The 23,254-nt window shown below is 49.5% G+C and overlaps 1 protein-coding gene across 1 annotated transcript in view; it reads left to right on the plus strand.

The window, feature by feature from the left end:
- CAPN13 (calpain 13) overlaps positions 1–22,576 on the plus strand; it is a 75,939-nt gene extending 53,363 nt beyond the window's left edge. Inside the window, exons 8-16 of the mRNA XM_027554416.1 lie at positions 3,448–3,533; positions 7,822–7,896; positions 9,902–10,047; positions 12,018–12,157; positions 16,170–16,181; positions 18,254–18,456; positions 20,109–20,165; positions 21,784–21,841; positions 21,935–22,576. Coding sequence (XP_027410217.1) covers positions 3,448–3,533; positions 7,822–7,896; positions 9,902–10,047; positions 12,018–12,157; positions 16,170–16,181; positions 18,254–18,456; positions 20,109–20,165; positions 21,784–21,838 — 774 coding nt within the window. The 3' untranslated portion in view covers positions 21,839–21,841; positions 21,935–22,576. The remainder of the gene's footprint in view (positions 1–3,447; positions 3,534–7,821; positions 7,897–9,901; positions 10,048–12,017; positions 12,158–16,169; positions 16,182–18,253; positions 18,457–20,108; positions 20,166–21,783; positions 21,842–21,934) is intronic.
- The last annotated feature ends 678 nt before the right edge of the window (positions 22,577–23,254 follow it).

Genomic DNA, 23,254 nt, shown 5'->3' on the forward strand with positions numbered 1-23,254 from the left:
CCTCTTAATGAAAGTGAAAGAGGAGAGTGAAAAAGTTGGCTTAAAGCTCAACATTCAGAAAATGAAGATCATGGCATCTGGTCCCATCACTTCATGGGAAATAAATGGGGAAACAGTGGAAACAGTGTCAGACTTTATTTTTTTGGGTTCCAAAATCACTGCAGATGGTGACTGCAGCCATGAAATTAAAAGACGTTTACTCCTTGGAAGGAAAGTTATGACCAACCTAGATAGCATATTGAAAAGCAGAGACATTACTTTGCCAACAAAGGTCCATCTAGTCAAGGCTATGGTTTTTCCAGTGGTCATGTGAGAGTTGGACTGTGAAGAAAGCTGAGCGCCGAAGAATTGATGCTTTTAAACTGTGGTGCTGGAGAAGACTCTTGAGAGTCCCTTGGACTGCAAGGAGATCCAACCAGCCCATCCTAAAGGAGATTAGTCCTGGGTGTTCTTTGGAAGGAATGATGCTAAAGCTGAAACTCCAGTACTTTGGCCACCTCATGCAAAGAGTTGACTCATTGGAAAAGACTCTGATGCTGGGAGGGATTGGGGGCAGGAGGAGAAGGGGACGACAGAGGATGAGATGGCTGGATGGCATCACTGACTCGATGGACGTGAGTCTGAGTGAACTCCGGGAGTTGGTGATGGACAGGGAGGCCTGGCGTGCTGTGATTCATGGGGTCACAAAGAGTCGGACACGACTGAGCGACTGAACTGAACTGGGTTCCTGGTGATGCTGCTCATGGCCCTGATGTTTTCCCCCCACAGCACATGCTTTGAGTTGTTCTTACAATGCATTAAGCAGTCTGAACAGGACATTCTCCTGTGACAGTAGGTGATGAAAACCGTGTGTCCTGCACGGTCCATTCCCGCCATTCCTGCCATTCTGTGGCTACTGACACTTCCCAACGTGTGCTCTCATCAATCCCAACCTGGTGAGATGCTCTGTGAAAGCAGTATTTGGATGTTAGCACTTAAAGTCTCTGAGAAGGCCTGTATTAACAACGTAAGTGCAGCTTGGTTTTAATCTACTGTTAGCCATGAAACAATTTTCTCTAGGAGTCACTATTAACCACCTTGAACTCACATTCAAGAGGATACTTTCAAGGAATTATTATCCTAGGAAAGATGACCTGGATCACCTCTTCCCTGTGCCCACTTTCTGAGAGATCTGACCAGGGTCAGGGTACAGTCAGTAGCCAGGAAAGTGATGCAAGAAAGCTCACCCATTGTCAGATGCAGCTGTGACCTTGGCCTTGAAGGTGACTCCTGAGCCCCTTGGCCAAGGCCCATGTGATAACAGAGCCCTGTCAGAAAGAAGTAACACAGTCAGACAAGGACCCAAGAACTTGATTAAAGATTCTTCCTTCAGAAAGAGGGGCTTATAACTCTGACCATAAGTGCTAAGATTAAACCAGCCCATAAATGCAGCATGCTTTTTAATCTGCTCATCCTCCCTCTGGGCGGGACACAGACAGGAAGATAAATGAAATTGGCATTTTTTACTACACACCTACCTGGGTCGGTGACTCCCCGGGGCAAGGGGATGTGTGTTTCTCTGCACGCATCATTTAGCGCTGCCTCAGCCCCTTCCAGTCACTGGCTGCTCTTCTCCCGTGCCTGCCTGAGCCCCTGACTGTCCCTTAGGCACTAAGGGTGGCTTATTAAGCTTTTTGGACCACCAGAAGATTGTTTCTCACATCCCTGTTCCATGGGCTCCATCATATGCTGGCGGTTAGTAATACACCATGTACAAAGCCTGGGGTCCCAGGGGATGGGGCATAGAAGGGGAACCCCCATCTCATGTGGCATTAAAAGTCAGAGTACCTTCCACTGCAGTGTCAGCCAGACAGGAGTAGACAGAAAAGAACTGTACGCAAGCTAGGTTCATGTGCCCTTCTCTGACCCCATTGCTGTCTCCTGTATGTGTGTTAGTTGCTCAGTCGTGTCCGACTCTTCGCAGCCCTGTAGACTGTAGCCCACCAGGCTCCTCTGTCCATGGAATTCTCCAGGCAAAAATTCTGGAATGGGTTGCCATACTCTTCTCCAGGGGGTCTTCCCCACTCAGGGATTGAACTCGGGCTTCCTGCCTTACAGGCAAATTCTTTACCATCTGAGCCTCCAGGGAAGCCTCTTGCTCCTTCATGGCACCACCCTTTTGGTAATCACATGCTCGCCCAGGGTTTCCATGCAAGGTCAAAGTCTCAGCCACATCCAAGAATGAGCTGGGCCATGGAGCAGCTGTATCCTTTATCCACTCCCAATTCCAAAATTAAGAGCCTGGGCTTTGGAGACTGACCGTGGTGAGGATCGGAATTCCTCCTCTGCCACTCACTCTGTGGCCTTAGGAAAGTTGCTTAGCTTCTCCCATGCTCATTCTCCACCTCTGCAAGACAGGGGTTACATGAACATCTACCTGGGAGGATTGAAGGCTATAGCACACATCACACGCTCAGTCAGGCCTGGCTCTGGGCCTGCCTTCACACACGTTTCTTTTCCACGTGGAAATATTCCACTCAGAACTTTCTCCTCTGACCTGGAATTGGTGAACAAATCCTCCCCTTCTTCACCCCTCTGTCTCTTCCGACAACATTAACACCGATCAATATCACGGCTGCAATTCCATCATGCTTTAATTCCTCTCCCCAGGCAGAGGCCTACTGGATCCAGGAAGTTAAGTTCAAAGGGTTGTGATTGTTTTAACTTGCAACAGACAGTCCTGCCCTCTGGCCTTAGTGGTTTGCTGGCCTCCTTATCTGGGAGGGATAATGATGTGACCCCTTCCACCTCCACCCCCCCACCCCCCAGGAAGGAAGGAAATTTCAGAGCACTCAGGAGATGCCCCTACAGAGACAGGCTGCCAGAGCCAGGTGCAGCACCCCCCCTGCCCCCCGCCCCAGCTGCAGGCTGGGCGAGGGCTCAGTTCCCAGGCAGTCCTCTTCCTGCTCAGATCAGCCTCCTCTATTGGCCTTGCTCAGGACAGTGCTATGGAGACCCCAGCACAGCTCCCAAGGGGCTGCCAGCCAGGAAGCAGCTATTTCTGTGGAATAGAGATGCTGGCTGCAACAAGATGTGGAGGAGGCTGGGGACCCATAAAGATCTCCCCTCTGCAGCCGTGGCAGCACCATCCTCAGTGTTTATCAGCCATGCAGTCTCAGCTGGCACAGGCTTTAGGATGCAGTCTTACGGAATGAGGAAGCCGCACCTGCCTTCAAGGTGCTGCGCAGAAAAAAAATAGGACCATTTTCTTCTCGATCTCATTCCAACTCCACACGGGCAGAAGCATTGATTTTTTTTTTTTTTTCCTTTCCGTTTTTTCTTCTGGCTGCAGCCAAATGAGGTCAGAAGTTAAATTAGTCCTTGGAGGTGAAAAGCAGCTGCATTCATATCCCTTCTGCCAACTTTTGCTGGGAAACACTGACAGTTTTCCTTTTCTGTTCTTTGCAGATTGAGTACAGGAGGAGCTGGGAGTATCTTATCCGCCTGTGGAACCCCTGGGGCAAGATCGAATGGAGAGGGCGCTGGAGCGACTGGTATGCCTTCTAGAAACCTTTCTCTCTCTCCTTCATGGACACCTGGTGTTCAGAGAGCACCCTGGCCTACGAGGGCAGCAGGTGGACCTCCCTGCGAGCCTATCCAGCTCACACCTGTGTGGGACTGTCCATCCATCACACACTCCCATGATGCCATTCACCAGGCATCATTTAGACACCTACTGTGTACTCTGTACTAAGTACACTGCGGGATGGGAGCTGTGGGACAAGAGATAGTGTCTGTCCTCCAGTGGGTACAGCAGAGTAGTGAACTCATATACTACCTAGAATAAGTGAAAAATTTAAAGGGGTGGGGCAGGGCAGACGCTGGGTTCTACTTGGCAGACAGAGATGGAGAGCAGGAGCCTCAGCCCATAAAAGGATCCCATGGGATTCAGGTCCTGCTGATGCTATGTCATCAGGATGGAAAAGCCTTCTTCTAGAGGGGGAGATGGCACGCTGAGGCAAAGATCTGGCTGGTTTTTTGACTCAGTCCACCTGTGTTTGTCTCTCTTGCCCTATCGGTCCAGACTCACCTTGCTGGCGGTGGGAGTGACGAGGGGAAGTGGGTCTTAGTTGTGGCCATGTTCCAGGCAGCTGCTCGCTGGCCCAGCTGACCTGTGGGGCCCCCGCTGTGTGGTCTGTGGTTCCTGGGAAGCTGGGCTGGCCTTTCCCAGCTGCCAGGAGGACTAACTCCTGGTCCCCACCCCTTTGCTGACTAAGAATGACACGGCAGTCCTGAGCGGGGATGGAGGGCCAGCCACAGCAGACTGGCTCCTCTTGGCTCCTCTCCTCCAGTGAGGCCCAGCCCATCCACAGGCCGCTGAGGACCTGTGTTAGGTCCATGGAAAGAGTCCAGAGGCCAAGGCAGCTTAACACAAGGAAGAGATGATCAGAAAAGAAATGCAAAACATTCAGGAGCACAAGAGAACAGGCCCAACAAGCAGTGAGCATCAACGCTACCTCCAGAAGCGTGTCCTGGAGGTAAAGGCCAGTGTTGCCCCTGTCCCCGTCCTGACCCCTGTGCCCCAGGCTTTGTGGTGTATGATACTGTGTGGGTCCCGGGATCCTGTGTGAGCCCCAACAGCTGAGGTGCCTACACAAGTGGGGCTGGAGGGTAGTAACGTGAGAGAGATTGAGAGAGGAAATAGGTAACCTAACTTAGAGTAAACCTGTTGTGATCTCAGATACCCTCTGAAAAAAGGGCAGCTAATCCCCCCTCCCCCGACAGAAGGGGAATGAACTTGCAAAACCACGAACCACTGGAAGCAATTTTGTTCCCTGCCGCCTTCCCTCCTTTTACTGTACCTCTGTTCTTTTCTTCTTCCCCAGGGGTATCCATAGCGCTACCAAGTCCCTCCCCCCACCTTCCCCATCATCACTCCAAGCTGCCCACTGTGGCCGGGGCTATCAGATTAGCCGGAATCCCTGATTGAGGCTGGCCACGACAGCAGGAGTAGAGGAAGGGAAGGTGTCTGCAGTACATTCTCCTTGAGTGAAAGAGGCAAGAAATTCACACAAGCTGATGTTCTGGCCACAGTCCCTGTTCAGTTCAGTTCAGTTCAGTTCAGTCGCTCAGTCGTGTCCGACTCTTTGCGACCCCATGAATCGCAGCATGCCAGGCCTCCCTGTCCATCACCAACTCCCGGAGTTCACTCAGACTCACGTCCATCAAGTCAGTGATGCCATCCAGCCATCTCATCCTCTGTCATCCCCTTCTCCTCCTGCCCCCAATCCCTCCCAGCATCAGAATCTTCCCTGTGCTAGAGATCAAATGGCCAGTGAAGGCAACTGGGGACCCCAGAGGTGAGGGAAGAGAAGCTTCCCATGGGCAGGTCTGTTCAGGGATGGATGGATGGGGTTGAATGGAGTTCAACCAAAAAAAAAAAATGGTATAACTCACTTTGAAAGTGATCCCTAGGTGGGAGGGAAGTGTCGGCTGCTGTGCCTAGCCACATTTATTGGTAGTGTGTTAAGGGCCAGGAAGCTGGCCTGGGGAGTGGAACAAGAGAGAAAGATGTGTCACGACCTGGAGCCAGGGAGCCTGGTGCCAGCTGAGAAGTTTAGATTTGTGCCCTAGAGTCCTGGGGTTCATGAAGGCCTTTGAACAGGGCAGAGAAGTGTGAAGAGCAGGAATGGGGGGTGGAGCCCACCACATCTTCTCTGGTGGATCACATGACTGAGGGCTGAGGTTCACAATCCCCCACCAATGACCAGGCTGGAAGGAAGTGGCATGGCTGCATCCTCACTTTCCCCATGCGCTGGTCAATTCCCTCCCTAGTTTTTAAGAACTGGAGACGGATCAGGAGAGTGGATGGTCTAATCTCAACCATAATAGAAATTTCAGTCACACACACTTAAAGGCAAACTTGCATGAATCAATAGCATATTGATTTACACTACATTTATTTTCCCTTACACACTGCAGAAAATGTAATTATCACTTAATTATAAAATTACCATTTTACAATAACACATCTGACTGGCTCAGCCTGCAGCCAGAAGCCTGAGTGATCCCTGCCTTGCTCTCCTGGCTCAGAGGTGACCCACCACCCACCCTGGAAGTTACTCCCAGAGAAAGATCTCATTACACTTTTGTGCCTATGGGGCCCATCTCCTATGAGCATGCCTCTGCTTTGAGGAGCAGGCTGGAAAGGAAGGGACAGCTACTCCCTTCTGCCTATAAGGGTATCCTTCACTGTAGACCCTAGGACTAGCTTCTGGAACACATCGTCCCAATGAGGCAGACAGCTTTAATTGTTTATTAAGCCAGCATAAAACTATAGCATTCTACTATACGACTCCTCTGGTGGCTCAGACGGTAAAGCATCTGCCTATAATGTGGGAGACCCGGGTTCAATCCCTGGGTCGGGAAGATCTGCTGGAGAAGGGAATGGCAGCCCACTCCAGTATTTTTTTCTCTCCCCCCCTCCCCCGCCCCTGCAAAAAAAGGGGCTCAAAGAAATGTAGACAGCTTCCCTTGTGGCTCAGAGGGTAAAGTGTCTGCCTACAATGCGGGAGACCCAGGTTCAATCCCTGGGTCGGGAAGTTCCCCTGGAAAAGGAAATGGCAACCCACTCCAGTACTCTTGCCTGGAGAATCCCATAGATGGAGGAACCTGGTAGGCTACAGTCCATGGGGTCCCAAAGAGTTGGACACGACTGAGCGACTTCACTTCACTTCTTCTACTATATGCCAAGGCATGTGTTCAAGCCCTATGTCGGATGATATTATGCAGTGCTGAGCAATGTCACTGATCTCATGGACCTTGGAGGCTAATTCGGGACAAGAAATATACAGGCACTAGTATCAGAGGTTGCTCAGTGCTGGGACAGGAGTGGTACAGTGTGCTGTGGGGGCTCAAAGGAGGGGCACCACAGTGGGGACAAGGAAGGTTTCCCAGCAGAAGTAACTTTTAGAAGGAAAAATGAATAGAAGTTATTGGGCTTCAGGACTGAAAGGATGAGGAGTATTCCAGGCAGAGGGAGCATCATGGTGAAGGCCAAGGTGGGGTGGAGGTTGGGTGCTGCCATGGCCACCGAACAGACCAGCATTTCTAAGAAACAAAGATATTCATTGTTGTTGGAGTATGTAGTTCAAGGGCAGGGAGAACAGGTCGCTGCTCAGGTAAAGCTGGAGAGGTGGGCAGAGGTCAAGTTCTGTTTCAGAGTTTGAACTTCATCCTGAGAGTAGTGGGGCAGTGCTTCATGTGTTTATGGAACTGCCATAATCAGACTTCTGCTTTAGAAAGATCGTTTTGATTGGAGGTGTGGAGTATGAATAGGAAAGTGGGCAGGGCTGAGTTCTGGGAGGCCAGTCCATGAGGGAGATGAGGGTTCTTGAACTTGAACACAGCAATAAGGATGGAAATAATTGGATGGTTTTGAGAGGGGTTTAGAAGGTAGAATCAAGGCATCATTAATATTTGGTGATGGCTTGGATGTGGAGGGTACAAGAGAGAATAACCCTTCATGTTCTCACTTGGGCAATAGGAGAAGGCAGTGGGTGAGTACGGTTTGGAATAGGTTGATTTCAAGGTCATGGTGGGGCTCTGGTGGAGACAAGGGATGAAGCATAGCATGTATCATTCTAAAGGTCAGGAAAGAGGATAAGGCTGGGGACAGTGTAGAAGCTGTCAGCATAGAAAGAATCGTCAGGTAGAGTGACACTGTCCACTCGCACCTGGAAACTTCTGGAGGCCTGTGCAAAGGGCCCCTGTCAGGGCACGTGTGGTTGAAATGAAACATCCTAGGGGATCTCATCCTATGGTCTGTCTCTCCACGCCCAGGTCTCCAGAGTGGCAGGAAACCCACGACCAACGGAAAAGCCAGCTGTATGAGGATAAGGACAATGGCGAGTTTTGGTACTTTATTTCATTGTTTGGTACTTTAAAAATTATTATTATATTTTAAATCTTTAACCGTTAGCCCAAACCCTCAATCCCCACCCTTTCCCTAAACTTTTGTGAGAATGAGGATTAGCTTTGCAGAGACCTATATAGAAGGAGCTTATTTTCTCCACCAAGACACCAAAGCTTTGAAAAAGATACTGTGTGTTCTCTCTTTGCATGAAAGGTCTTTCAGCTTTGAAGTATTAGAACTTGCAGCAGATGTTAATGGTGAAAAGGAATATTGGCACTAAAGCTTTGAAATCAGCAGTTTCCTGGCAACCAGGATGCATGGTTATCAGGCATGTAAATTCTTTGCCATCTTTTTGGAACCCTGGAGTGCCACAGTCTTTCCTCGCATGAATCGTAAAAGAGCAACTTGAGGTTAACCTCCCAGCCTTCTCTCTGGAGTTCTGAGTAAGATGTCAGTGTCATCACTCAGCAGCTATGTAAGACTAGATGCTTTAAAACATATCATCAGATAAAGAAGATGTGGTACATATATACGATGGAATTTGCCTCAGCCATTAAAAAGAATGAAATAATGCCATTTGCAGAAACATGGATGGACCTGGAGAGTCATACTGAGTGAAGTTAAGTCAGACAGAGAAGGAGAAATATATGACATCCCTTATATGTGGAATCTAAAAAGAAATGATACAGTGAACTTACAAAACAGAAAGAGACTCACAGACTTAGAGAATGAGCTTTACGGTTGCCAGGGGCAAGGGATAGTTAGGAAGTTTGAGAAGGTCCTGTACACACTGCTGTATTCAAAATGGACAACCAACAAAGACACACTGTATAGCACATGGAACTCCGCTCAGGGTTACGTGGCAGGCTGGGTGTTGGAGGGGAGTTGGGGGAGAATGGCTACGTGTATATATATGGCTGAGTCCCTTTGCTGTCCACCGGAAACTATTGAAAAATTGTTAATAAGTTAAACCTTAATACAACATTAAAAATTTTTTATTTTAAAAAATTTAAAAAACATCCTCAGCCCTACACTCACATTGTAAAGGATAAGATGGACATTTCTCTGATGAATTGTCTAGTTTTTTTAGCGACATATTTAAATAAAATTTAGCGTGTGTGAAAAAGAGACTAGGTCTAAGTAATTGAGAATCAGAGGGACAAATATAAATTAGATGGAAAAATATTTCCAGTCTTGCAACTTTAATCACAGGCGTGATTTTAGGTGTTGAATCCATTGTATTCTGATAAGGGCTTCCCAGATGGCTCGGTGGTAAAGACTCCACCTGCGATGCAGGAGACACAGGAAATGCGGGTTCCATCCCTACGTCAGGAAGATCCCCTGAAGAAGGAAATGACAACCCATTCCGGTATTCTTGCCTGGAAAATCCCATGGACAGAGGAGCCTGGCGAGCTACAGCCCATGGGGTCACAAAGAGTTGGACACAGCAGAGAGATTGAGCACACACAAGCACGAGACTTCAATAGTGCATTTGGCAAAGGGCCTATGGAAAGGTGATTTTATTAGCAGAGTGTAGGACCCAGGACAGAAAGAGACTGACAGTCATCTTGCTGGTCAGAAAAGGGGCCTGTGGAACCCATAATTTAACTGTGTCCTTGTCCTCCCCATAATTTGACTGTGTCCTTGGGCTTCCCTGATGGTTCAGCTGGTAAAGAATCTGCCTGCAATGTGGGAGACCTGGGTTGGATCCCTGTGTTGGGAAGATCCCCTGGAGGAGGGAACAGCTGCCTAGTCCAGTATTCTGGCCTGGAGAGTTCCATGGACTATTCCATGGGGTTGCAAAGAGTTGGACACGACTGAGCGACTTTCGCTTTCACTTGTCCTCCCAGGAGAAATCAGAAGGGCGTTTGCCCGCAAACGAACCAGAATGGGGTTCTGGTCTTTGGGTAGGACAGTGGTAAATCAGTGGATACTGTAGTTGACAGGCAAAGGGACAGTAAAGGGATGGGAACCTCCACTAAAGCGATGTGTCTCTGTTTATAACAGGATGTCATGTCAAGATTTCCGAGATAACTTCTTCGGCCTGTTTATATGTAACCAAGTTCCAATCAGCCTGGACCATGGAAGCATGCCCCATGAAAGATGGTCCCAAATGATGTTTAAGGACCACTTAATTCCAGGAAACACTGAAGGTAGCTATGACAGTAATTATTCTACCAGGTGAGAAGCTGCCAGCTCTTGCCCTTTCCTGGCTTAAGCTCTCAGGGGCCTTTGATTCTAGACCATCAGTCTAAAGAAGGGGAGGACTTTGTCAGCCCAAAGGGACAACTGTGTTTCTCCAGGAGAAATGATTGCTGGAGGGGGTGGGTGGGAGGCTCTCAATTATGCCTCCCCTGGCTTTTTGCTTTCCCACAGCCCTCCCAGGACTAGAATGGGGCCACTGCACTTCAGTGATTATCCAGGACTTTGGGAGGGCTGTGAGAAGAACATTGGACATGTGTCAGGGCCTGGGTTCAACCATTGTCTTTGCCACATTTTGGCTTTGTGGCTCTGGTCTCTCTGTCCTAAGTCTCTGTAACTGTTCCCAGTGAAATTAGTCATCTCTGTCTGCCCCTGGAAGCCACAAAGCCCCATCCAGCACCAGGGAGCATACTCCTGCCCTTGTTGGTTGATGTTGATTGGTACTTGCAGCCTGCAGCACTGTACTGAGGTCCCAGAGGTGGGCACCTCAGAGCCTGTCTTTGGGCTCCTGGAAGATGAGTTTTATTGATGAGATTTTAAGGGAGTGAGTGACATAGTCTCACTTTGCCTTGGCTCCCCATTTGTGACATGGATGAGTGAAATATCACCCTCTGAAGATGAACCTGAGTGTGATTACACACCTGGATAGGAAAGGCTATGCAAACAATGTATTTGTGTGTGTGTGTGTGTGCACTTGCACCTCGACATGCGCATTCCCTCTCCTTGGCCCCAGCCTGCCAAGAATAGTGTGTTTGAATGATCTCACCACCTACCCTCCCCCGTCTTTTCACTCTGCTGGTCAGAGAAGCTAGTCACCAGGAGGCCATGGGCAGATTCTAAGAAGTCACTGAGTCACTCTTAGGCAGCAAGTTGACTGATTTAATCTTCCTGAGCTCCATCTACCCAACTGTGGGGCTAAAGCACTCTTCCCTAGATATAGTGCAGGTCGAGGAACTAACCAGAATTATACATTGCCGCCATCTTTAGTAATTCCTTACAAGGGAGAGAGGGCAGGGAGGCAGCCAACAGCACCGGCTATGTGCTGCTAAGTGCACTTGAGTGTATCATCTTTGATCCTCACAAAGCTGTGAGGTCATATATGTCTCCCTCTTTGCCTTTCAGAGCTTCCCAATTGTGCCTTAACCTTCTGAGGTTTACTAATTCATCTCTATCTTGATTTATCTTCATTTATTTTTCATATGTTATCTCCCACGCATTTGAATCTAATGGTTTTCACATTAGTGATCTCCCTCTGGCTTTGGTGAGGACACTTGGGTAGCAGAGTTCTATGAATTGACATCTCTCAGCCTCTCTTCCTCTGTCTTCATGTGTGCTTGGGGGTTTGACATCATTTCATGGCTCCATGGTTGTCCCCAGTGCATAAGCTCATATATACCCGAGGCCTCTGGAATCCCACTTATTATAAAAATTGTTTATGTTTAGTCACTAAGTCATGTCTTACTCTGCAACCCCATGGACTATAGCCCACCTGGCTTCTCTGTCCATGAGATTTCCTAGCCAAGAATACTGGGGTAGATTGCCATTTCCTTCTCCAGGGGATCGTCCCAAATCCAGGGATTGAACCCACATCTCCTGCATTGGCGAGCGAATTCTTTACCATGGAGCCACCAGGGAAGCCTTTTGTAAAAATAGCCCTCCATTTTACAGTGTAAGAAACATTTTCATTACATAGGAACTATACTTTCCCTCCTTGTTTTTAAGAAGAGACTAAGGCTCACAAAATAAAGCAGCTTGTGCCACAACTAGTAACTATGGGGACTGGAACCCTGGTCGTAGGTCTTCACATCCAGAGTTTCTTCCACAACCCACTGAACTGGGCTTGGCTCTCTGAAGTGATCATGGTCCCATCCCAGAACCCCAGGGACAAGCTGAGGTCCAATCACTGCTGTTTTTCATGCAGGATACCAGAGGGGCATGCAATACATCTTCTCTGTGCCAGACAGCATGGAAAACAACAATGTCATCATGTCCTTCAACATTGGGCCACAAAATTTAAAGGCAAAAGACAGGACATTTCCACTGAAGTATGAGGTGTTCAAGGTAAGGCAGTATGTTTCAGGGCTTGCCCTTTGGGGACATTTCCATACACCTTGGGTGGAGAAAGCAACTGACTAGCCTGGGAAATTTCACTTGGCAACAGACTCAGAGATAAAACCAAAAGGGCAATTGAGTTCACCTGGTTCGAGTCTATGAATTTGCAGGAAAACCTGAGACAGAAGAGTGCAATGGGACACACCTCCTGTCCTTGTCACTTGTCACAATTTCCTGGTATGCTGGTGGCTCTAATGCTTGTTCCTCAAAAAGTAATCTGGTCCAAGGCCAGCAGTTGTAACAGTGCATATTCCCAGGACCACCCTCCAGCCTGCTGAGTCCCAGTCAATTCCCCTGGGCAGAGCCTGAAAGTCTGCATTGTAATGAGCTCTCTGGAGACTTCGTATACCCAGGAATGTTTGAGGATCATTGGTTACACTCTGGGAAGAGTTTAAGGAAAAAAACAGTCCTGGGTATACATCCGGGAGGTGCATTTTTCTCTCACGCTGAAACTAAAGTCTGGTGAAATTCCATGGTTGGCTTACAAGCATCTGCTTGGCCACTCATCCAAGGCCAGGCCTTCCTCTCTACCCAACCTCCCCTCCCCTCCCCTCCCCTCTCATGGCTCTCCCAGCCAGCCCTTCAGCTCTGAAGGGGTCATCTCCTCCCCTCGCCTACTCATACTCACCTGCACACACCCTAACTGTGAGTAGATGATCAGGGAATTCTTTTTTTAAAAAAATGCCATGTAAAATAAAGGAGTTATGAAAGAAAATCTGACACCCTTGATCCCTTCTCCTTTCCCAAATAATTTAATGCATCCCAAAGATCAAGTGAAGGGTCCTCAAAGCATACACCCTGCAGCCTCTCTGCACAAACATCCGATGCTGGGATCCTCTGTCCCCATGTCAGAGGTGAAGTGACATTGTCAGAGTTAATGGCAGAACAGGGAACTGGGCACCAGATGTCTCTCAGGCCTTCAGTACACCCATCATCTGTGTGACTGGAGCTCTGATTATGGCATCTTTAGGATGGAGCCCAGGAATGTTAGCCGAGACTAAGGCAATATTCACATCTAGGGCCTCAGCCCCCTCATGGACAGGCAGAACTCCTGGGTCCTGAAACAGTCCTGTGTACTGGCTATGGTTCACTCTAATAGGAAGGCCTTGCTGATAGAGAACTTCAGAGTTCCAAGTGTGTTCACATTCATTGTCTCAAAAACCCTAGTACACCTGCTTTTATAGATATGGAAGTCACAGGTCAGGGAGAATGAATGTCCCACCCAAGGTGCAGCAAGATGGTGACAGGGGTGTGCCTGAGACCAGAACTTGTGGCCCCAGGACCAAAGCTCTCAGCAGGACTTAGGCATGTGCCTTTCTGGTGATGCTCACAGTGCAAAGAAAAACAATGCTTCTGGTTCTAGAAGGTGGAGAACCTTTTGGATCCTGTTATCTCTGAACACATTTCCACTTCTAGTTGCATGAAATCAATGGAAAAGACCATACATTTGAGGTGCCTCAAACCAGCAGAGACTATCAAAAGAACATCGTTGGATGCTGTAGTGGACAGGTGTCCTTTTCATCACCACTGGGTACATGTGAACCCTTTCCATGTGGGCGGGGACTAGGCAGGGCCTGGTCTCCCACTGCAGCAAAGAGGTCAAATATTGCCTCTCCCAGCCCTTGGATACAAAGGAGTAGACTGTTGGGCCAGGCTTGTCCAATCAGATATTCTTGGTCACTCTAGGGCTCGAGTCTTGAGAAAGTAACTAAAGGACGTGGGGTCAGCTGAAGGATTCTTTACAGCAAATCTTTGGGCCCATGAGCAGCAATGCAGTCAGATCCGGTGGTGGTGTCCAGCTGTGTAGCCGTCTCTTTTCATTCCTGCCCACCTTCCAAGCTGCATTCTTTAGATTTCCCATTGACTCTGTGACTTTCCTTTCCATAAATGACTTTTTGCTGACTTCACCCTAGATTGGTTTCCACTGTGTTTGGCCAAGGATCCCAATTGATTCAGGTGCCTCCTAAGAGTACCCTCAACTTCAAAGTCCCCCAGCTCCCCACCTATGAGAAAAACAAAACAATAGGAGTTGGGAAAGGCTGGGATGGAATGAGGCATCTGGTATACCCAGTCAGACTTTTACAGTTCAGGACCAGACAGGGCTACTAAAAATATTTCAGCCTACTCTTCTGTTTCCTAATGTGAGAAGTCCAGAGAGGATATGGGGGCTGTCCCCATTGCACAGAAGTTGGGTGTGTACTTTGTATTGTCATCTATGATTCTAGGTTGCCCCAGAGCCAGACAATGTAGCAGCCTTGTGTTTACTGATTTGCCCAGAGTCTTTATGGTTCAGTAACAAGATTTTAATCATATCTGTTTTCTAAATGTTGCCAAGCCCGTCTGTCTACTTTCCAACTGCTGCTGCTGCTAAGTTGCTTCAGTCATGTCTGACTCTGTGCGACCCCATAGACTGCAGCCCACCAGGCTCCCCAGTCCCTGGGATTCTCCAGGCAAGAACACTGGCTGCCTTATTTCTCATCTGCCCACCTTGCTGAAGGGTCATGCAGACCTCAGCTTCCCAGGAGGTTCAGTAGTAAAGAATCTGCCTGCCAATGCAGGAGACATGGGTTTGATCCCTAGGTCAGGAAGATCCCCTGGAGAAGGAAATGGCAACCCACTCCAGTATTCTTGGCTGGGAAATCCCATGGACAGAGGAGCCTGGTGGGCTACAGTCCACAGGGTCGCTAAAGAGTCAGACAGGACTTGGCAACTAAACAACAACAATGTGTAGACCCATGAGCTCCTCAGGCTCCCTGGAGATCCCACTGCATCTTGGAGGATCCTGGATTGAGTCCAGACCTTGACAACTCGAGAGACACTTGTGGGGTCCTTCCACAGTTCTGCTGAGAAATAAGCCATGTTAATGCCAGCAACTATGCTTTGAAGTCTCCAGGGCTCCAGTGGTGTTGTGGGTACAGGGCTGCCACCTTGGCATGGGCTTGTGACCCTCCAAGTGCTATGGGAGCGTGGCTCTGCCTTGTAGCAAACCAAACATGGGTGATATGCAAATAGGCAGGGAGAAGACCGAAAGGAAAAAGGGAAGGGTGGACAAGCTTCATCCTCCCCGAGGCTGGACTTTCCGCCTCCCTTCCAGCTCACCCCTGAGGTCCAGAGATGTCTGAAGAAGGCAAGTCAAATGGTCTATACACCTAAGTGGAGCCAAGGATCAGCAGTAGAATAGAACTGAAACCCATGCCAACATGAAATACAGTGCCTGGAGGTGGTGGGTATTAATTGAAAAGGAAGCAACACAGCTTTCTGTCTTCTCACCTCTGCTACTGAGACCGCAGAGCCTCAGTTTCCACACTCATAGAATAAGGAGCCTACCTTTTGCTTGGGATTACTGTGACAATCCAATACATTACATGGAATTACTTTGTAAACCCTGAAGTGGCTTAAAAATGGGACTCCATCTTCAGTGCTTCCTTCTACAACATGGGCAGAGTGGAACATAGACATTTCCCCAGACACACACATACATCCCTACAAATGCTGGGATGCAGTGGGGTGGGGACATTAGAACAAACTCCCATCATGCTTTACAGTAATCTGACAGAACAAGTTTCCTTCTCATTGGAGCTCCAGAGCTGGAGAATTTACACTTGATCCAGGTTCTGTCTTCCTTCCAGTCCCCATCACCATTTACCTTTTCCTCTCAAGTTTATCATCATTGCTGTGAAGAGTAACCAAGCTGAGATGATAAAGGAAGACTCTCCTCTCCTCAAACACCTCCCCCACCCTTGATTTCCTTCCCTTCAGGTCTCTACAGCAGCTGGCTTTCCTTTCTTGCAGCTTCACATGGGGAAAGAGTGATGGTCCCCATTCACCCCCTGGGTGTTCCAGGGAACAGGCTGGGCGTGCAAGAAAAAGGAACACAGAGCCCTGGGCTGGGCTGCTCGGATCTACTCACCTTTGGGTTTTTGTTTGGGTTCCTGAACCTGCCTTTCTTCTCTTCCCACAGGTCGACTATCAGGTATGGCCACCGCCCTTGCCATCTGTCGTTACTGCTATGCCTCTTCCAACACCCTTGACCTCCATGTGTCTCTCGCTGTTCGGTGGCTGCCAGTTCAGTCTTGCTATGTCCTGCAGCAGACATAAGCTTAGAACTTCCAAACAGGTCAACAACACAGGAAATATTTCAGCTGTGCTCATCTAAAGCTGGATTCCTTGGGTTGTTCTCTGGCTTGACGTCCCAGAGAGGCTGCAACCATGAAAACATCCTCAACATTTGGCCCCTGATAGATAAGATTGATGCTGCTGATTCCTTCTAAGACGAGAGACAGGACTAATGGGTATTTTTAGCCTCTTGTATTCTTTTTCAGCCCCCAAACCCACCACAACTAGGATGCATGCAACGCAAATACAAGCTCAAGGCATGTCCTCCAACCCTTCTTACAACCACATCACCGCCACCACCCTCCTGCTAGCTGCTGCCACCACTATGACCCCACCCCCCACCCCAGTAAATATTGTGGCTTGGCATGGGTGAAAGGTGACCCAAATATGGGTAAGGATGGAGAAGGAAAGACAGAGTTTGGGAAACCTAACCTCACAGGTACTCAGACCACTTAAATAGATGTGTGCTCTGCGGTGCTGTTATTGCCAAAGGGAGGTGCATGTGACCAGACCGAGGATGGAAGGGAGAAGAGATGGAGCAGCGTGGAGCCACAGTCAATGAGTAGTGACTGCAGCCTGCTGGCAGGTCCAGAGACCCTCCTCCAGACCTCCCAGAGGTGCCGCGATGGAGAGACAGAGGCTGGGATAAGAGCCTCTGAGCAGGAGACACACAGAAGCCCAGGCAGACTGCAGACAGCAAGGCCTGTCTGTCACAGTGGCGGCACAGCCACAGAGCTGCATTTAGGGTCTGACTCTGGTTCTCAGCATACCAGTCATGAAATTAGAACTTCTGGAAGGACTTCAAGGGCAGCACTCAAGTGCAAGAAACAGGTCAGGGTTCTAGTTCTCACAGCTGGAGAATGAAATGAGGACTTGATTAAAGAAAAGGCATGAGCCCCTTCCCTGGAATTACAGGGTCAGGTCTTGTGATTGTAGGAGGCTCAAAGCCCACACACCTCTGTACATACTGCCTCCCCCTGTGTGTGTGCGCACACACACACACACACACACACACACACACGCACGCAGAACAGTGCTGACTCTGGAGAACTGATCTCATCGTTGATTTTGCCAGAAAGGCCCAAGCGAGGTAGGCTCCAAACCTACTGGGGCTGCTGCTGCTGTCAGCAGAACCACTGTGGAGCCTCAGCCGAGCTCCCTGCTGCTCAATAGCCACCGTGGTCTCCTCGTACAGCCCAGCCTGGTCCCCAGCCCCTGCAGAGAACCTCTCCCGTCTCCGTTTCCCCCCAAGGCAGAGCTCACAAGTAGTCATTTCACGCTGCGTGATCATTCTAAATGGAATCCCAATCTCAACTGTATTGGGGAAAATTTATTTAGTAAAGGGTTTTTATTATGTAATAGGTATGTGACATCCGGTAATAGGAACTGCATTATATTTATTGTTTTGTCTCTAAGCAAATATTGAAATAAAAGGAAAATGATCAGGGCCTATTATTCTCCAGTGAGAAGGCATTTCAGGACTTCACTGGAAGGACCAGAGGGAGTGAAAGGCCCCCAGCTGCAAGTGCTTCAGGGGTCCAAGAGCGCTTTGCAAAAGAGCCCAGGGAGAAGGGACTTGAGGGGCTCTGAAGGTAATCTAGGACTGGAAGAATCTCACTAGTTTTCATGGAATTCGTCTTTATATATAAGCAGAGCGATAAACCCAGAAGCCCAGGATGCTGTAAGATTTAATGAGGTAAAACCATGTACCATATTTCCTTGCATTCATTGCAGTGTTAGCATCTATATTAAATAACAGTCTGAACTCTATTGCATTTTGAGACTTCAGGTAAGCAACTGTGTCTCCCTTTTCAGGGCCTGTAGGGCTGTTCTGAGGGATAGTGAGGGGCCTGGGAGGTGGGGGTTCTCTCCCAGTGTCTGGGGCCCATAGACATAGGGGGTTTCTCACCAACATCCCATCTCCTCTAGTTCCAGCACTTCCAAGACAGATTGCCATCCACCTTCTTCTCCCAATTCAGAATTGCTGAGAAGGGCATTGTGTCTGAAACCACGTGCAACCTCACAGAGTGCTTCAGTCTGAGCCCCGGGACCTACGTGGTGGTCGTCTCCGAGGGCAGAGAAGCTGTTGAATTCTTGCTCCGAATCTTCCTGAAGATGCCAAACAGTGACAGGTACAGAACTTCTGGGATTCTAAACGTTTTTATCCTACTTAATTTTATAAGAACACATCATATCATTCTGTGCGGCAATGCACTGTGTCAGTGGGGGACACAGAATGGCCCTCACTCTGGAGAAACTCAACGCCAAGTCTAATGCCAAGACAAAAAAGAGGGTGGGGATGTTGCTTGATGGAAGGCAGGGTCACATGGGAGACTGGAGGGACCCATCTCTGGCAAGAGGGCCGGAGGAAGGCTTCTTGGGGGCATGGCATGTGAGCTAGTCCTTGAGAAAAAACATAACTCAGAGTTTCAAAGGGGAGGGCAGTGCTGTTGTTCAGTTGCCCAATCATGTCTGACTCTTTGCGACCCCATGGACTGCAGCACACCAGGCTTTGCTGTCCTTCCCCACCTTCCAAAGTTTGCCCAGATTCACGTCCATTGAGTCGGTGATGCCATCAAACCATCTCATCCTCTGTCGTCCCCTTCTCCTGCCTTCAGTCTTTCCCAGCATTAGAGTCTTTTCTGATGAGTTGGCTCTTTGCATCAAGTGGCCAAAGTATTGGAGCTTCAGATTCAGCATCAGTCCTTCCAATGAATATTCAGGGTTGATTTCCTCTAGGATTGACTGGTTTGACCTTCTTGTAGTCCAAGGGACTCTGGCGGAGGAAAAAAGCATGAGGAGAAACAGGGAAGTGGGCGAGGATGGGGCTCATTGAAGATTCAGCAGAGCTGTCCGTAATGCGCAGGAAGGTGGTACATGGCATGCGTGGTAGTTGTCTGAAATGTGGCCAGAATGTGGAATCACTGCCAAGTCGGCAGTTAAGACTGGGACCAACAGCACACCCGCTGCTGGGGCACCGAGGCAGGTATCGCTGCTGCCATGGCAGTCTTCACAGCTGAGTGCAGATGAGGCTGTCTCAGTCCAGCATCCCATGCGGTCACTGTGCCATGACTCAGAGTTGGAACCTAAGACAAATCTTACTTGCCATCTTGGCAATGGGGGTCACTAAACACCCATATTTGGGTGTGAAAGGAACAGTTTACTAAATGATTTGAAGGCCAGGGGAGGCCCGCCCTGAAGACTGGACATGAGGTCACAATGTTCATCTGTCTCCTGACTGCCCACTTCACAGCCCGCTGTGCTGTGGGCTCTCCACGCATGTCCTTGGCATAGATGCCCAATGCCTCCAGAGGTGCCCACCATATGTAAGCATGAGCCTCCTTTGAATAGTGAGCTGGTCATCCTTGTCACACTGTCCCCTGGTTTTCTAGGAACCTGGATGGCAGTCTCAACCTGAGAGCCCTGCAGGTAGGTGTGCCTCAAGGCTTGGTTGGCAGCCTTCAGTGGGTCACGGCCCATCCCCAAGAGCTTCTACCTCCTTCTTTCTGCCTCACCACTGACCAGTGAGTGAGAGATACCACAACGGGCTGGTGACAGCTCCAAGGGGACAGGGACGAGGGGAGAAGCCCAGGCTTCAGAGGCCAGGCTGGACCCAACCATCTTCCTTCCACAAGCTTCCATTTTCCTATTCCCCACTAAGGTTTGATCCAGTTGCTGGATGAAGCCTCTTATTTCCAAGTGGGAGGTTCTGGGTCCCTCACTGTATCAGACAGGGGATCCCTTTCCCAGAAATTTGATGTTGGCTGTTCTTCCTTACATCCAGGCAAGTCTTCCAGAAAATGGGTCCCAGCAGAGCATTTTCTACAAGTACGCTCAGCAGGTACTGTACTTAGCAACATGGCCATGAGGGGCCCTGCCTAGGACAGGGATGAAGAGGTGAGAGGAAAGAAAGCCTCTCCCAGGTCCTTACCAGGCTAGAGAGGAAGATGACTGGCCTCTCTCCCTGGATGCCACCAGAACTGATCCGGGGAGACGGGATGCCCCAATTAGGTGACATCTGGAGTGAAGTGTAGTTTTGAAAGGGAGGGGCTCCTTATAGGAGGGTGAGATGTATAAATCTTTTAACAAGCCATCGGCAATGCCCCTGGAAATCTTCCCTTCTCCCGTTCTGCCGCCTCCCACTGCCATTGGCACCCTTCCTCCTGGGAGCTGGCCAGCTTTCAGAAGGCACCACTAGCCTTCTTCCTGCCAAGCCACCTATGTGCACAAGGGATTTTCTTAATGGTTTAATAAGCTGTTATAAAGATCCTTGACTTGTCAGGAGAAAAACAGCTGCCAAGGGCTCCACACGATGGGCTTCTTACCATTAGTCATCATGTCAGTGTGGAAACAGAAAGCCATATGGGTGACCGTACGCACTGAGCTGGCCTCGGGAAGACAGGTGGGCAGTTCTCAGGCCCTCGCTGTGTCAGACAGGTGGCCTCCTTCCCCAGAAATGTGGGTTCCCAGAAGACCCCCAAGGAGGCGTCTTCTCCCCCCTGACCTCGTGGTGCTCTGCAGAGCCACTGCTGGAGCCCTCTCGCCAGCTCCTTCTCCCATGGGACAAGCTTTCCCAGGGTGGTGACATCTCATTATGCCCTTGCTTTTACCAGGCTGGGTGTGAGAAATGCCTGCATGGGGAACAGCTCTGCTTCTCCATAAAATCATCATGGAAGCCACTGCCCGTAAAGCTGGTCAGGGTCCCTAACAGAAAAGGGAAGGCAGTTAACACCTTCAGGAGTTCAAGCCAGGAAGAGCGTCTCGCCCCTCAACCTCTGTTGCTTCTTGTTTTTCATCCAAGGGAAACCGTGATGTCTCCCTTTCTGGCTTCTGTGGCTGGGAAGATGAATGCTAAGTCATGTGCTCAGCGAGAGCAGCTTCTCTTAGCCTGGATTCCTGGCATGTGTCTCTTCTCACCACACACACACAACACACAGTAGCCATGTCTTCTCTCACTCCCATCTTTCTGGAAGCAGATGGGGACACACACCTGCAGGGCGGAATTGATTCATTCAGCAATACTTCTCCCGAGGGGCTCCCAAGTGCCTGGTATGATGGGGAGGAAGCAAACACTGCTTTCAGCCCAATAATGAATACAGAGAGAAATGCAAGGTGACCCTCACCGGGAACCAAGTGTCAGGAGTGATCAGCACTGCAGATGTTCAGGGAGGGAGCTATGGCCTGGAGCAATCAGGAAAGGCTTCATGGGAATTCCCTGGAGCCCTGGTGGTTAGGATTCCATGCTTTCACTGCTGAGGGCACGGGTTCAATCCCTGGTGAGGTAACTGAGATCTCAAGTCGCGCCGCGTGGCCAAAAACAAAAAGGAAAGGCTTCATGACAAAGGTGAGATGGGAACTTAAGTGCTCAGACACCCCAGTGCTTTCACAGTCAGGCGGGCATGGCCCCTCAGTTCCTGGGCACTGATGTGATGCCTGCATCCCTTCCTCATTTGGAGCAGGGGCTGGACATTGATGCTACGCAGCTTCAGAGCCTTCTCAACCGGGAATTCCTAAGAGGTAAGGACCTGCTGGCCCGGCCCCATCCCCATGGCCGCACCAGGCCAACACCGCCCTCTCTGACCTCTCAGTCCTTTCTGCTCTTCCGCTCAGGACCTCCAGGGGACCCGTTCTCCTTGGATGAGTGCCGCAGCCTCGTGGCTCTGATGGATGTATCCTTTGCAGTCACCATCCAGCCCCCACTGCCTCCCCAGCACTGAGAGCCTGTCTGCTCCATCAGCTTCCCCAAGGATCTAACTGGGACAGTAGAGAATCTTCTTTCACTCTCACTGTTTTCTCTTCTTCCTTGGTTCTAAGGGCTCACCAAAGAGCCTGGGCTTCTGGGGACTCTGCACGAACTCACTAACTCTCTAGAACCACCATAGCAACAACAACAACACTTACTATCTATCAAGTGTCTACTGCATACCCAGAATGGTACTGATAGATATTTTTTCCCTTGTAGTTCTTGCAAGAATCTCTGTGATATAAGAAGTATTGTCCCATGGTACAATGGAAGAAACGGGTTCAGAGAGGTTTAGTCATTCACCCAGATCGCACAGCTAGTCAGGATTTGTGCCTGGATTTGGACTTGAAGTTTTCAGCTTCCAAAGCCCGTGTTCTAATAGTATTCTTCACTGCTTAGCAAAGGATAGTATCCTAACTTCTTTACTTCTATCCCTCTCCTTACCACTATTTAAATCCCTTGCTCAACAAACCCCCAGTTCAATAAAGGTAACAACCACCAAAGTGAAAGTCGCTCAGTCGTGTCCAACTCTTTGTGACCTTGTGGACTATACAGTCCATCCAGCTAATGGAGGAAACCCTAGGTCTGCATGGCAGTTACACCCTGTTATTACTATTCTGTTGCATTGACAGATGAGACTGGGCTGGGCAGTGCAGTGACTTGCCCTGTGGCCACAAGTGGCTGGACTAGGACCCAAGCCCAGGATCTTCTGCCTCCCATCCTGACTTCCACTCCCCTGGGAGCCATTTCTCCCCTGCCACTCCATCTCCCCGCTGGTGGGCATATCCCGCAGGGGTCACCTTGCAACTCTCCCCTTGCTATGCACTGTCTCCCTGAGGGGACACAGATCCCCCAGCTCTTTCACTCTTAACAAGGCTCTACTGGGGACATGAAGCTGGGCATTGTCGAACAAGAGCCATCTTGATGAACTCATCAGTCAGGCCCTGTCTCTTGACTGTTGTATAGAATCACTCGGAGACACTGCTCATCCCTGCAGATAAATCAGAATGACACTCAGGAGCCCTGCAGCCTAGGGCAGGTAACCCCAGGGGAGGTCATGTCTGTTGGACCCCTGCGCAGAAGACCAGTCTTTTCTACCCTTCCTTCTGCTCACCCGTCAGCTCCCCTCCAGTGCCACAGAGATCCATTCTTTCCATTAGTTCTCATTAAACTCTTTGTATGGAAGG

The sequence above is a fragment of the Bos indicus x Bos taurus genome, chromosome 11 (genome assembly GCF_003369695.1).
Source record: "Bos indicus x Bos taurus breed Angus x Brahman F1 hybrid chromosome 11, Bos_hybrid_MaternalHap_v2.0, whole genome shotgun sequence".
Taxonomy (NCBI): Eukaryota; Metazoa; Chordata; class Mammalia; order Artiodactyla; family Bovidae; genus Bos; species Bos indicus x Bos taurus.